This window comes from Galeopterus variegatus, unplaced genomic scaffold (genome assembly GCF_000696425.1).
Source record: "Galeopterus variegatus unplaced genomic scaffold, G_variegatus-3.0.2 Scaffold154, whole genome shotgun sequence".
Lineage (NCBI taxonomy): Eukaryota > Metazoa > Chordata > Mammalia > Dermoptera > Cynocephalidae > Galeopterus > Galeopterus variegatus.
Window position 1 is genome coordinate 311,359 of NW_007726265.1, and position 15,513 is coordinate 326,871.

At 49.0% G+C, this 15,513-nt stretch overlaps 1 protein-coding gene across 1 annotated transcript in view; it reads left to right on the top strand.

The window, feature by feature from the left end:
- The window catches only part of IL6R (interleukin 6 receptor), an 85,467-nt gene that overhangs the window by 35,128 nt on the left and 34,826 nt on the right, over window positions 1-15,513 (top strand). Inside the window, exons 2-3 of the mRNA XM_008592849.1 lie at window positions 7,671-7,773; window positions 7,938-8,118. Of these exons, the coding sequence (XP_008591071.1) occupies window positions 7,671-7,773; window positions 7,938-8,118 (284 nt within the window). The remainder of the gene's footprint in view (window positions 1-7,670; window positions 7,774-7,937; window positions 8,119-15,513) is intronic.

Consider the following 15,513-nt stretch of genomic DNA (forward strand, 5'->3'; position numbering starts at 1 on the left):
TGGACCGGGGTCTCTTCCCGCTTGGTTTTGTCGGCCTCTGGCTCAGGGAGGCCCGACACACCAGCAGTGGATGAGGGGTCTGATTTCTTCACAGTCTCTCTGACACTTGTTAGTGTCTGACTTTTTGACTCTAGCCAGCTCAAAAACTTTTTATTTATTTTTATTTTTTAAAAAATTTTTAAAAAGATGACCGGTAAGGGGATCTTAACCCTTGACTTGGTGTTGTCAGCACCACGCTCAGCCAGTGAGCGAACCAGCCATCCCTATATGGGATCCGAACCCGGGGCCTTGGTGTTATCAGCACCACACTTTCCCGAGTGAGCCACAGGCCAGCCCAGCTCAAAAACTTTTAATCTCTATGTTGTATTGCTTCAAACATAATAAAAGTATGTTCACCACAATCCACTTTATGGGCCAGGAAAGTGTATAATATATTTAGAAAAGAGACTAATGAAAATGGTTAATATAAACAAGGTTTTTTCCTTGGAGGGAAATTTCAGTTAGAAAAAAACGGATTATAAGTAACATCTACCTTTTTCCTTTACTCCCTGGGGTGAATGAGATTACCACCCATCTAGATTATTATCATTATCAAGCTAACATTTATTGAGCATTTACTGGGTACCAGGACTGTGCTAAGTACTTTAGTACTTTAGTGAGTATCTACTTTAGGTTAATATTCACAATAACTCTGCGCAGTAGAAACTCTTACTATTCCCATTTTACAGATAAGGAAAGTGAAGCTTAGACAGATTACATAAATTGTCCAAGGTCCCTAGCTTGTTCATGACAGAGCTGACTTTAAATTCAGGCAGTTTGGGCCGAGCCCGTGGTGCACTCGGGACAGTGCAGCACTGGGAGCGCAGCAGTGCTCCCGCCGCGGGTTCGGATCCTATATAGGGATGACCGGTGCGCTCATAGCGCTCACTGTCTGAGTGCAGTGCGGCCGGTCTCAAAAAGGACAAAACAAAAAAACAAAACAAATAAATTCAGGCAGTTTGGCTCAGGAATCTGCTTACACATGTATGTATATGCATAAGTAGTTATGCAAATGATTGCTAAAGAGCCAGCTAATGAATGCAAATGGAGCATATGATTGACAATGTAAAGGGTAATTATAACTCAACTCTCATTCTGCAAAAATGCACAGGGCAATTCAGCCTCTGCTAGGAAGTGCAAGAACAAATAGCTCATGCACACTTGTGAAATCTAGGTTTAGAATATCTTCCAGGATGGGCCGGCCCGTGGCTCACTCGGGAGAGTGTGGTGCTGATAACACCAAGGCCCCGGGTTCGGATCCCATATAGGGATGGCCGGTTGGCTCACTGGCTGAGCGTGGTGCTGACAACACCAAGTCAAGGGTTAAGATCCCCTTACCGGTCATCTTTTAAAAAAAAAAAAAAAAAGAATATCTTCCAGGAAAGGTAAAATGGCAAGCAGAAGTAGGAACTGTAGATGCCCTAGCTCTAAAAGATTTCTGTTGATAGAAGCAAATCCAGCTGGAACTGTTAAACCTTCTAGTAAATGGTTCTCTAATCCATAACACTGTTAAATCCATAGAGCTTCTTAGAAGGGGCTTCAGAAAGCATCCAATGACCAAATTATATTTCATTTTATGGGTGATATAATGAGCTATAATTAAAGATTTGGATGGACTCCTCTGTCTAGAAAGAATATGTTTTGGGAAAGTTTACTTATTTACATTTATTTAACAAATACTCATATAGGGTTTACCATGTATTGGCATTCTTATAAACATTTTACCTATGTTAACTAATTAAATTCTCAAAAAAAAAAGGTATCATATGAGGTTACTTTTATTTTCCCTGTTTTATAGATGGAGATATCAAGGCACAGAGAAGTTAAGTAACTTGCCCAAAGACAAACAGCTAGTAAGTAGTAAAGCTGGGATTTGAACTCAAGCAGACTGGCTCAAGTCTATGCACATAGAATTATTTTGTTTATTGTACTAAAAAAAGCCCACTCTCTTAAAGGAATTTCATGCTATATCTCTTAGTAACATGAGTTATCTCCCCTTCCCCACCTGCCCAATAATGCATGTATTTGGTATGTCTTGATTTTCAAGCTCCTAGCTGGTTTAATCTTATAATTGTGATTCTTTTTTTAAAATATGGAAAAACATACGTAACATGAAATTTACCAATTAACCATTTGTAAGTGTACAGTTCAGTGGCATTAAACATATTCACATTATTGTGCACCCATCACCACCATCAAGCTCCAGAACTTTCCATATTGCAGAATGGAAACTATACCCATTAAACAATAACTTCCCATTCTCTCCTTCCCCCAGATGCTAGCAACTACCATTCTACTTTTTATCTATGAATTTAAATACTCTAGGTACCTCGTATAAGTGGGTCATATGAGAATCTGTCCTTTTGTGACTGGCTTATTTCACTTAGTATAATGTCTTCAAGGTTCAGCCATGTTGTAGCATGTGTCAGAATTGCCTTCCTTTTTAAAGCTGAATAATATTCTATTGTATGTACATACCTTATTTTGTTTATCCATTCATCTGCCAATAGACATTTGGGTTGTTTCCACCTTTTGGTTATTGTGAATAATGCTGCTGTGGGGCCAGCCCGTGGCTCACTCGGTAGAGTGCGGTGCTGATAACACCAAGGCCTCGGGTTCGGATCCCATATAGGGACCTTTTTAAAGCTGAATAATATTCTATTGTATGTACATACCTTATTTTGTTTATCCATTCATCTGCCAATAGACATTTGGGTTGTTTCCACCTTTTGGTTATTGTGAATAATGCTGCTGTGGGGCCAGCCCGTGGCTCACTCGGTAGAGTGCGGTGCTGATAACACCAAGGCCTCGGGTTCGGATCCCACATAGGGATGGCCGGTTCACTCACTGGCTGAGCGTGGTGCTGACAACACCAAGTCAAGGGTTAAGATCCCCTTACTGGTCATCTTTTATAAAAAAAAAAAAAAATGCTGCTGTGAACATGGGTGTACAAATATGTTTGAGTCCCTGCTTTCAATTCTTTGTATATAAACCCAGAAATGGAACTGCTAGATCATACAATTCTACGCTTAATTTTAATCATGATGCTTTTTAGCAGTTACAAAATCATAACATTCTATAAATATTACAAGGGGAGAAACTTTTATAATCCTTTTCTGAGAATGGTGCTTAAAATCCCTTCTCTGAGGTAAACTCAGCTAGTGAAGCAAAGGAAAGTGGAACAGAAAATGCATTGAACTTCATTGCAGATCGAGTATGATGTGAGACTGACTGTCATTTTGCAGAGCCAGGGGTGTTGCATTCCTCTACTGTGAAAGTGAGGGTCTCTGAGGCTGGCCAGTTAGCACGAATGGTTAGAGCACAACGTTAAAACACCAAGATCAGGGTTTGGATCCCCTTACTGGCTAGCCACACTCCCCTCCCCACCCCCCAAAAAAGTGAGGGACTCCCCAGACAGGGTGAAGGTGTTGGGTCCTGGCTGGGGCCTGACTTTGGGGGTGCCATTGGTCAGTGACACTGACTTCTATTGATCAGATGGTCCCCCATATATTATAACTCTGTCTACCCATACACCTCCTCCCAGGCTGATGAGAAAGGGGGAGGGGAAGGTTTCAGAGAATAAGGAACACTTTCCTGTAATTATTGATTAACCAGGAGCTGACTCCAGGGCCAGAGGCCAGGGGAAGGGTCTGCATGTCAGTCCAACCCCACCCCATTGCACTTCGCAGAATCATCATTGCCCCTAAAGATAGACTCCCAAGGTGAGCAGAGAACAAAGGGTATGGTTTTAAACTCCGGCTGTGGAGAATGGCTCCAACACATCAGCCCAAACCCGGAAGGTGGGGGCAGAGTGGGAATCAAAAACGACCGCTATGAGTCAGGACATCTGGGTCTTTGACCAGTTCTGTCACTAACTGCCTGTACCATCTTATGCAGACTTCACCTCTTAAGGCCTCAGTTTCTTTAACTTTAAATGGAGGGAGTAGTAGCAGGTGATGACTAAGTCCCGTTTGGATTCAAAACAAGCTTATATTTTTATCCTATGGGGCTTCCTATTGGTCTCTGTCTTTGGCAAACTTTAAAAAGCTTAATCTCTTCAGATCAAAGATGGGAGAGAGGATTTGCTTGCTGGGAAAGAGTCAGCCCAGAGAGTCCCCTCTAGGTTAACTGCGGGAATAGAGGTGAAGGAGAGGGAGTTTGGGAGGCTCGAGGGGGGTGTTCCAAACACCAAGTTCTGCTCCTCTACTCGCCCCTTACAGCCTATGCAACCCCGAGTGCCTGCTGTGATGGGGCAGACAGATGTCCTGCTGTGTCTTTGGTCCTGGCCCCACTGAGCCCTCTCTCAAGGAGAATCCTGGGCCAGGAGTCATTTCTCACCCCAGAGCTCCCAGTTATCAGCTGGGCAGGCTTGAATAAGTCACCTCACCTCTCTGAGCCTCAGTCTACTCAGACTGAAAACTGGGGACAATACCTTCCAGCCCTCAGGGTTGATAAGTTCAGAGGAGACTGTGTATGCGAAAGCACTTTGTAGACAGCACAGTTACCTGAGAGAGGTGCCCTGGCTCAGACATGTCCCACACGTTCCTTCTGCTACCTGGGTAAAGGCAGGTCAGGTGTGTTTTCTTCACTTCCTTATCAGTAGTTTTCATAACAAAGCTTGGAATGTTGGTCCCAAAATTTTGAAACTCCACTTAGTGTAGGCAGGGCTTGAAAAGGAGGCCAGAGAACTTGCTCAGGGTCCACCCTGGGGGAGGCCACATCTCCCAGACAAAGGCCCTTACCATGTGCCAGGCCCTGCTCAGCAGTGTGGATATAGAGATGAGTTTTATGGTGTAGCAGGGAAGACATGGGGGTAAACAAAATGAGCAAGGAGTTTTGAGGGAGCATAGAGTCTGGCCACCTAATCCGACTTTGTGGATGATGGGATTCCAGGCAAGTAGAGAAGAGACCAGACAGCTTCCTGGAGAAGACATCAGAGTAGAGTCTTAAGGGTGAGTGGAGTGTAGGACAAAGCAAGGGAATTCCTGGTGGAAGGAATAGCTTGAACAAAGGCACAGAGGTGAGAAACCATAAATAGTATTGTAGAATATTTATTAATTTATTAATAATATTTAATTATTTAGAATAATTATATGCAAGGCATGGAAATGCAGAAAATGAGGCTGGGAAAATAAAGATGGGCCAGGTCTATTAATGTGAATTACAACACTAATAATTTTTATTTATTTATTTATTTATTTATTTATTTAAAGATGACCGGTAAGGGGATCTTAACCCTTGATTTGGTGTTGTCAGCACCACGCTCAGCCAGTGAGCGAACCGGCCATCCCTATATGGGATCCGAACCCGGGGCCTTGGTGTTATCAGCACCGCACTCTCCCGAGTGAGCCACCGGGCCGGCCCACAACACTAATAATTCGTATGCTGTTGCTTTCACCTTACAAATCAGGAAGTGGAGGCTCAGAAAGGCTAAGTAACTTGCCCAAGTTGCACAGTCAGCAAGTGGCAGAGTTGGGATGGCAACTCTATCTGTCTGACTCCAGAGCACAGGCTCCCAGAGGGAGAAGTCTGTTTTGAGGCAGAAGACAGGTGGGGTCTAAGATGCCTATTCTGGGCTTCAGCCTCCCTATTTTAAACTCTCCTATCTGAGCTGAATGTTTTCTGCAGCCTTCCGGTTTCAGGCTGGCAGCTTGTAGTCCCTCTGATTATTTTCAGGTCTGCATGTGCCACACAGAGGAAAGGGGCAACCACAGTGGGAACCACCCTCCAGCCCTGCTCCAACCCCATTTTATTATTTTTTTTTTATTATTTTTTTTTAAAAGATGACCGGTAAGGGGATCTTAACCCTTGACTTGGTGTTGTCAGCACCACGCTCACCCAGTGAGCGAACCGGCCATCCCTATGTGGGATCCGAACCCGGGGCCTTGGTGCCATCAGCACCGCACTCTCCCGAGTGAGCCACTGGGCCGGCCCTACAGCAAATTTAATTTAAACCTCATTTGGCTTTATTGTGATTCTACAGTCGGGAAACACTTCATACTATAAAATAGAATAAGTGTTCCAATGAACCAAGCAGAGGCGGTCGAACCGGCCATCCCTATGTGGGATCCGAACCCGGGGCCTTGGTGTTATCAGCACCGCACTCTCCCGAGTGAGCCACGGGCCGGCCCCCAACCCCATTTTAAATAGCAGGAGAGAGGACTGGGTGCCAAAAGATCTACCCTCCAACATACCTTTCTTTCCCTGTCTGTGGGAGTGGTTGAAACAAACCCGACCCTCATCATGGGGTGTGTCTGGTTCTGCCTGGCACTGCTGATAGGTGGCTCCCACAGAAAGATCCAGATGCGTGTGGTCTGAGGGCTGCATTTCAGAAGCTCTGTCTTTCCATGCCTGGTTCTATCCACTTGGAGGTTCTGTCAGACCATGCCCGTTCCAGCTGCCCCAGGAACCTCGATCTGAGTTAGAATCAAGCCTGAAGCCCAAAGTGGAAAAGCACATTCACACATGGGCAGTTGCTGGTCTGGAAGCTTCTCAACCTAAATCTTATTTTGGCATATTTCTTTCCTTTCAAATTCGGCTCTGATGCCACCCTATCAGGCGTAGGCTCTGTGGGGAACTTTGGAGGGACACTTCAAAAGGACCTTGTGGGTGCTCCTGAAAGCCAAGTGCTAGTTTCTGTCAGGTCAGGAGGGCAGACTTGTAGGTTCTGACATCTACTGAGCACAGGCCCAGACCCTGTATTGGGTGCTTAGATGCTGTCTCCCAGAATCTTCATAATAACCTTGTCCACTATAGGCTTTCTTATCTCTGACAGATGAGGAAAACTGAGACTCGGATTTTCGAACAGCAGTCACAGACACAGTAGGTGGCAGAGCTGGATGGGAACCCAGGTTTATCTGTTTGACTCCAGAACCCAAACCCTTCGCTTGCCTTTGCTGCAGCCTGTGAGCAGCAGCTGGGCAGAGAAAATGTACCGTTAAGGTGGAGAGTCTCCGATACCCAAGCCTCAGCCCGGACCGACTAAATCAGAATCTCTGTCGGACCCAGACATCTGTGGTTTTTAGGGCTCCCAAGGTAATTCCAGTGGGCAACCCAGGCTGCCAAGTACTGCTTTACTGTAACGGTAAGAGACACATCGCCTTCTTGAACGCTCTCCAGGTGTGCCTTTCGTAGAGTAATACTGTTCACGAAACCAAAATCAAAACTGAGTCCATGGTGGCCAAGACGGCCTTTTGTCATCAACAGAACTTGGGGGAGGGGTTCTGGTAGGGCTCGCGGTCGCCTGCCCTCCCGGCTCAGGTGCGGCGCGGCGACAGGAAGCCACCCCCACCGGTCTGCTGGTGCGCGGGGCTGTTGCGCCATCCGCTCCGGCTTTCGTAACCGCACGGTGGGACCGCGGAGAGACGCTCCAAGCGCGAGTTCCTCAAATGTTTTCCTGCGTTGCCAGGATCGTCCGCTGCTCTGAGTCATGTGCAAGTGGGAAGTCGCACTGACACCGAGCCGGGCCAGAGGGAGCCACGCCGAGCGCGGCGCGGAGCCGGGGGACTCGTGTGTGTGCTGAGCGCCGGACCCCCGGGGATGGGAGCTGGCCTCGGGGCCTGAGCCCGCCCTCCAGGAGCCCCGCCCCGGCCGCCAGGTTCTCACTCGCCCACCCGTCTCTCTGGGACCAGGAGCTAGCCAAGGAGGACATGCTGGCCGTCCGCTGCGCGCTGCTGGCGATCCTGCTGGCCGCGCCGGGGGTGGCGCTGGCCCCAGGGAGCTGCCCTACGCTGGGTAAGGGCTTGGAGCGCACCTGGAGGGCTGGGGCAGCTGGCGGACGGGGGAGACCGCCGTGGCCGCTCAAGACGCGAGGGAGGCTAGAGGGAGGAAAGGAGGTGTGACGGCTGTCCTTTTCCGTGGCTAGCTCGGGTCCCCGCGGGCACCGGGTGCCGGCCCAGAGCTGACTGACCCAGGTGTGCGGACGCGGGCGGTCGCTCGTGCGCCCCCTGCTGCGTCCTGCGCCTTTGGCCCCGAGATCTCCCCGGGACTGCCCTTTGGCTGGGAAGCTCCCTGCGTCTGTGTACAGGACTCGGTGTGTTCTCGGAAACCCGAACTCCGTGTCTTCTTCCCAGTGCCCCTGTGAGTCTGACACAACGGTGTCCCCATTTACTCTTAAGAGGGGATGCCCAAGAGGGCGCGTCCTAGCGGAGTGATGCTCCGGCCTGGGGTGTTCCTTGTACCAGCGCCCTCTCCACCCTCCGCTTTGGAGGGGTCACTTCTCCTGGTTCTCCCCCACCCCTCTGGGTGTATATGTGGACCGACAGTGTCCTAACTGTGAAGGGACTGACATCACGGGCGCTGAGTCACTGATCCTCCCGCTGCACGCACTCATTTCAGCAAGCACCAGCTCTGGCAAACCAAGTGCCCCAGTTCTGGGAACTTAACTGAGTAGGGAGGCTGGTGACGGACTGGGACCTCTTGGGGCTGGCCTGTGCCAGACTCCTCTTCCAGACAAGAGAAAGAGGGCTGAGGGAGCGGGCAGGGGGCACTTGCTCCTGCAGCCAGGCCTTTGGATGGGCTCTGGCTGCCTGCCCAGCTGCCCATACAGTCTCCTTTAGAGGAGTTGGGCAACTGCTTCTCCAGAGCAAACCTTTCAGGGTCTGACGGCTTCTTTGAGGACACAGCGGAAAAACGAGGGGCAGCCGACAGGCTTCTGGGATAGGTGGCTGGGGGGTGGGCGGCTCTGGCTTTCACTGCTAGACCACAGTGGCTCCTTCCTTGGGTGCACTCGGTGTTTGATCTGGGATGGAGTGCCTGCGGCTCTTTGCTCTCTGGATGGTTGTGGTCCTTGTGCTTGAAAGAGAAAAGGAAAGGGATTCCTTTTCAATACACGTTTAGAGCTCCTGCCAGTAACAGCCACTGTTGATTGAGTCCTCCTGTGCTTTATACATATTTTCTAGTCTTCCACTGCATCTACATATAACTTTGTTCGAAAGAGGAGACTGAGGTTCAGAGAGGTGGGACAGGAAGTTGTCAGGCCTAGTTGGTGGAGACCAACCCTTCCTATGGCTCTGTGCTCCAGTGTGGGATATCCCTGAGATATCCCAAATGTAGAACTAGACCAGCAGGCAGAGCTGGGGGTGTTTGGGGGCAAGTGGAGAGTAATCCTCCTCTGGCTGAATGCTGGGGCAGAAGAGGCTGAGGGAGAGGACGTGGAGGCCCAGGCTTGCCCATGGTGGTATAAGAGGGATGCAAGGCAGGGTTGATGTCTTGGTTGGGTTCCCTGCCTGCCTCTGTCGCTACTCACACTACACCACAAGGCATCTGCCCTAGGGAGGTTACAGCTGTAGCCATTGCTTCCTTTTGCTACTAAGTGGTTGCAAGGTAGTTCGAGGGCAGCAAATTGCAGTCAGTTTTCTGTTTCCCTGGTGCTCAGGAAGGATGGGCAAGGTGGTCTCATGGCTTGGACAGTCTGTGAAAGGCAGAACTGAGAGTTAGGGAGGAAGTGAAAGCCCTCCCAGCTCAGAAGGAAAATGCAGAGAAGTAGAAATACCCAGCTTCTCTCCCACACCCACACAGAGACAGCCCACAAACTGGGGAGTAAAAATAAAGAAATTATACAGGAAGCATGGAGCGAATGACTGTGAGATGTTTCACTTTAGAGAAGTGAGGGGCAGAGGGGGTAGCAGAGGCTGGAGTTGGCTTTGAGGGGAAATCCTCTGGCTCTCTGGGCTGAAGGGCTCTTACAGCTGGGAGGCATGCTTTCTTTGGGATGAGCTGCTGCCCACTAGTCCAGGATCTGCCAGGTGTACTTGCCATCTGGGGGCCCGGACCAGCTGGGACTCAGGCTTCTTCCAGCTCCAGCACTCTAGGTGCTGGGAGTAGAAGGCCTGATCGTGGATGACTCAAGTTCCCTCTTTTTCTGTAATGCAAGAAAATACACAAAACAAGCACATACAACTTTAAGTATCTCAAAGTCCTCTCTCAACTTCTGAATTTCCGTTTAGGGCCGCCTCTTCCTGCTCCCAGTGCCTACCTGCATTCCAAGCCTCACCCAGAATCAGTGTTTCTCAAAAGGGTAGTTCTGGGTCTAGCATCAGATTTGGCATGTGTGTTGGGGGTGGAGGTGGTGGGGCTTGGTAAAAATGCTGGCTCTTGGCCCCCACCCCAGATTTATTAAATAGGAATATCAGGGAGTGAGGCTTGGGAAATGTCATTTTTTCCAACTGCCCTTTGTGATTGTTAGACACTGTCAGGTTTGAGGACTTTTGCCTAAATGGTGTGGTTGAGGAACTGATTGAAGGCCCTCCCCCATGTGGCTCCCAGTTGCCAGAAATCTTTCCCTGCTTTGGCTCTATCCCTTGTTTATTCATTGCAGCAAACATTTATTGAGTCTGTGTGAAGCCTATGAGGCCTGTGTGGGATCAGCCATACAGACTCCACCCTAAAAGGAGCCTGAAAAAGGTCAAGTGTGAATCCTGAGAGGGACCGAGAAAACCCAGTCTTCTGACCCATCCCGCTTGGTACCAGCTACCCATAGACAAATTGTCAGGGGGTTGGGGGGACAGGTAGAGAGAGGAAGCTCTTCTTTTTTTTTTTTTTTTGTCTTTTTCCGTGTCCGGCAATGGATCGCAACCCTCAGTGTCGCCCCCGTACCGGACCGGGACCGGCAACGGGATTGCAACCCTCGGTGTTGCTCCCGCGCCTCGCTCAGCCAGTGAGCAGGAACCAGTCTGTATGTGGGATCCGAACCCTCGGTGGGAGCGCAGCCGCGCTTCCCAAGCGGCGCACTAGCGCAGTGCGCCACCGGGCCGGCCCCGAGAGGAAGCTCTTCTGATTGAGGACCAAGGTCCCAAAGCAACAAGCACACTGATCTTGACCTCATCTTGGACTCTCAGAGAATTGGGTCCCAAGTAAATACTCCCCTTACTGGCATTGGTAAGCATTACACAAAGTAAGGAAGGTGCTCACTGCTGTAAATAGGCACCCTCTTCCCTCTTCCCTTTCCTGATCCCACCAGGCCTGCTTGGCATAGACCCAGTAAGTGAGAACATTCCCTCCCAGTCACCAGAGCTAGTCTAAGTCTAAAGCTGTGCCCTCTCATATGGTACCCACTAGCTATATATGGCTATTTAAACTTAAATTAATTAAAATTAAATCAAATTAAAAATTCAGTTCCTTAGTTGCACTAGTCATATTTCAAATGCTCACTAGCCACTTGTGGCTAGTGGCTGCTGTATTGGACAGCACAGATTCAGAGCATTTTCATCATTGCAGAAAATTCTAGTGGACAACGCTGGTCTAGAGTTCCAGAGGTTTTCTGTTGCCTCTTCCTTTATCCTTCTCCACCTTCTCTCCTCCACCTGAACCTAGCTCATCTTGTATAGGTAATGGCTAAGAATTTGGAGCCAGACAGATTTCTGCCCTGCTCTGTCATGTAAAAATGATGTGACCTTGGCCAAATGATTGAATGTCTCTGAGACTCAGTGTCCCCCATCTAGAAAATATAAACAATTATACTACCTCACAGGGTGGTTATGAAGTGTAAATGGACTAAGTAACAGAATGTTTAGAAAAGTCCTAGCGCAGAGCAAGTATTTAAGTAAATATGGCTAATCATTCATTCATTCCAAAAATATATTTCAAGCTTTTACTTTGTTCCAGACACTGTTCTAAGAGCTGGGGAAACAGCCGTGAACAAATCAGACAAAAATCCTTGTCTTATTTGTGCTTCCTTCTAGTGGGGGAGACAATGAACAGGATGTAAATTAAATATATAGTATGACAGTGATTAGTGCTAAAGAGGAAAAATAAAACAGGGAAGGGAGATAGGCACTGTGTGTGTATACTGGGGGTGGGGTGGGGTGGTGGCATGTAGAATTGATACTGAGAAGATAATATTTGAGCGAAGGCCTGAAGGAAATATAAAAATATTTAGGGATTCCCTATACTCTTATTGTGGACAGGAAAATTCCTGCCTTCTCTTTAACAATCTGTACTACCTGAGGGCCTGGAGCAGAGGGCTACATGGGGACACATGGATGTCCCTTGCCCTGGAGAAGCTTGGGGGTGCCATTCAGCCCCTTGGACTCCAGCTAAACAGGGAAGTGCTAAATGTCATCTCATTAACTGTTAGAGTCTTTTGAAGAGAGATCCTTAAGGGCTGCAGTGGCAAAGGGAAGATGGCAAAGAAAGGCTTTAAACCCTCAGACCCTCTGTCTGGATAAAGCCTCTGGGGAGTCTCTTTTGGGTGGTTAATCTGTGTGCTTTACCCTCTCCTCTTGCCTTGAGATCCAAAGAGGTCAAAAGTCCCCTTGCAGAGTCAGAGGCTTTTCTGTCCTGGGCTCAGGCTTGACTTGTAGCTGAACCTCAGCAGCCTCCCCTCTCACATCCATCCCTTGCTAGTTCTGCCTGGTGGCTTCTACCCTTAGGAGTGCATCTGAGGTGCACTGTACCCAGTAGTGCAGACTGAGCTATTTTTGTTTTTATTATTTCTGAACTTTCTAGTTTCTTCCATAGTTGTGTCTCTCTATTCATGTGCTAGTACCATGCTGTTTTAATTATTGCAGCTTTACAATATGCTTTAAAGTTAGGCTAATACTGCTCTCATTTCTCTGCTTTTTCAGAATTTTCTGGCTGTCCTCATTTGTTTACTTTTCCATTTGAACTTCAGAGTCAATTTTCCTAGTTCAAAAAAAAAAAAAGTCCTGTTGGTATATTTATTAGGATCGAGTAAGCTTTAGAGATTAAATTAGGGAGGATTGGCATATTTATAATGTTGTGTTAGAACATGGTAGGCCTGATGGTGCTTATATATAAGGGAGGACTAGCTGGGCAGGAGAGCTGGACTTCCAGGTTTCACTGAGGCTAGAAGTGCCTGGTCCGCTTCCATTCTGAACACTTCCTTAACAGTGACATGGAAGGAGCTGGCCCAGTGTGTGTGCTTGTGTGAACACAGGCTCATGGCACATGGGGTGGGGGGAGATAGGCTTGAGCTTGGCAGTGGTGAGAATGCACGAGTGGGGCCTTTGGGTGTTAGGGCAGTGTAACACACCTACAGAAGCGCGTGGTCAGTAGGATTCTGACAACTTGATAAATTTTCACAGATGAGCATACCCATGGAACCACAATTCATAGTAATAACTGAACAGATCTAGTCCCGGTAGCCTCTCCCCACCCCTCGCAGTCACTCCCTACCACACCTCCACTTGTGACTTTTTATATCTTTAGCTTTGCTTCCTCATATCTAAAGGGGTGGGGGAGTGGAAGCTGGGGGAGGGTGGTGGTTGGTAGATTTGGTTTGGGATGGGATGAGGGGCATATATCAGATTCTCTCTTCCTGCTGCCCTTCTCCCACCTTCCAGAAGTACATGGAAAACACTGACTATGGGCCAAACTGGTTAGGCTCTGAGGCTGTGCTCAGAGATGGGAAAACAGGACCCTTCGTGCTATACTCCTGGGAAGGCAGAGGACCATGGGGTAAACACGGACTGAGAGTCCCAGAGCCCTGGGTTCCAGTCTGTTACATTATACACTGGCTGCTTCTCCTCATCTATAAAAATGGGGAGGGTTTGCCTGAATTATCCTTAAGGGCCCTCACAGCTTTAAAACAGCAGTCCTTATCCCAGCACCCACTCCCCAGCTGTAGCTCCTCCTCGCATCCCTTCTGGACCAAAGTCCTGTGTGCGTCCACTTGTGGGTGTCAGTGCCTTTCTTCCTAGGCCCTGCTCAGTTCTGCCCTTAATCTTTTTATTTCTCAATCTGCTCCTGGGGTTAGGTTGGGTGGGGGAGTTGGATTGTTTGCCGTCCTTAGATATCTTTTCCTCTAATTAGTTTATAATCTCTGAGAGGTGACCCAGGCCAGACCTTCTTGGACCAGGGCCAGGTGATTACCTCTGATGCTGCCAGGGGAGGATTAAATGTTTTTCTCCTGAGGAGCTGGTCACATGTACAGGTCTGAGTCAGCATCCAGCACTACCTTTTTTATGGGTCCAAAGGACCCTCTCTCCCAGGCCCTCTTCCCCAGCAGTGTATAGTCCGCAGTGCAGATGGAGAGGAAGGCCAAGCCAAGGTAAATACTGACTCCGCCAAATACAAGACAAATACAAGCAGGTACAAGAAGTACAAACACGTGTGTGGGGGTAGGGCTGCCAGCCAGAGCAGTAATCTGAGAAGAGGGGGTTGTGGACAAGGTGGGACCGGGAGCCGAGTTAGAGAAGGCAGCAGGGGTCTCGGCTTAGACCCTGAGAGTCTTGACTTGCCATAGCCTGCGGCCTTGCCTTTCCTGCAGCGGTAGCCGAGGGCACCCTGTGGGATGTTAGGGAGAAGTGAATGATGACCTGGGGAGAGCATGAGATTTGTCGTCAGAGGGGGAGGCACTCTTAAGCCATGACTTAGCATACAGATGCTCTGCTACAGGGTAGAGGAGAGACGTAAGGGTGTGACTCCTGACTTCTGAGACGGACCCCCCTCCAGGTCCCCCTAGGAGTGGCAGACTGTGGTGAGGAAGCCCACTGCCCCCTTATGCACGCCCTTCAAGCCTCAGGATTCCCTTTCCCATGTCTGTGAAGGGTAGAAAGATGTGAGAAGGGCAGAGAAGAGGAAACTGGGGGAGATAGAGGGTGATGGGCAGCCTGGAGAGAGGGGGAGCTGGAGGTGGACACAGAAAGGTGCCTGGGCTGAGGAGAGAGGTGGACTTTGGCCAGATTCACTGGTTCCGGCGTAGACTCCCTCACTCACTAGCTGTGTGAATTTGGGCACGTTCCTCAACGGGGATAAGCCTCCCTCTAGCAGGGTTGTTGTGAGGGGTGGAGAGCCCTTAGGTAAAGCTCCTGGCATGGGTAAGTGCTCCTAGCTGGGAATGATTGTTATGGAGAACGCAAGGAGGGCTCACCGAGAGTACTGGGAACTTTTTCTCGCTCCTGGGGACCAAATTCTCAGTTCATTTCTGTTTGGACATGAGGTGCCCACATCCATTTCCTGGGGACTTCTCCAGTACAACATCTCCTTTCAGATCAAAACCTTTATTGCTGCAAGGGGACCTTCTGAAATCCTGTGCCTCTGCAACCTGAGAAGCTGAGTGAGGCTGGAGGCCATCCTCTGCTGCCAGCTGGCCTAGGCAGCCAGGACCCCGCGTCCCCGCTCAGTAGCAGGGACAGTGGGATTAGCAGGCACGAGCTAAGCCTGTGTCCTCGGTGGTGGGCTGGCCTCTGCTTTACTGCTTACATAAATGGGGCCAGGAAGCCGAACTTGTTTTTGCTGGCAAGAGCAACAACAAGCTGCAAGAGTTGAGAAATATGTGACTCCGAGTGTGTGCTTTTCTCTGGTTATTGACATTTGCAAGTTTACTTGAAGAGAGAAAAAAGTATAAAGACAGCAAAGCTGTTTGGGTTTCTAGCACCTAAACTTAGGCCCCAAATGGGGAAGAACCTTGCTTTCCAGAGCTGCTCTGCAAAGTCCCAGCTCCAGGGGTGTTCGGGCCATGGTGGGGAGCCCATTGCCCTGGGAGAAAGGATTACTTGGGCCACAGGGGCA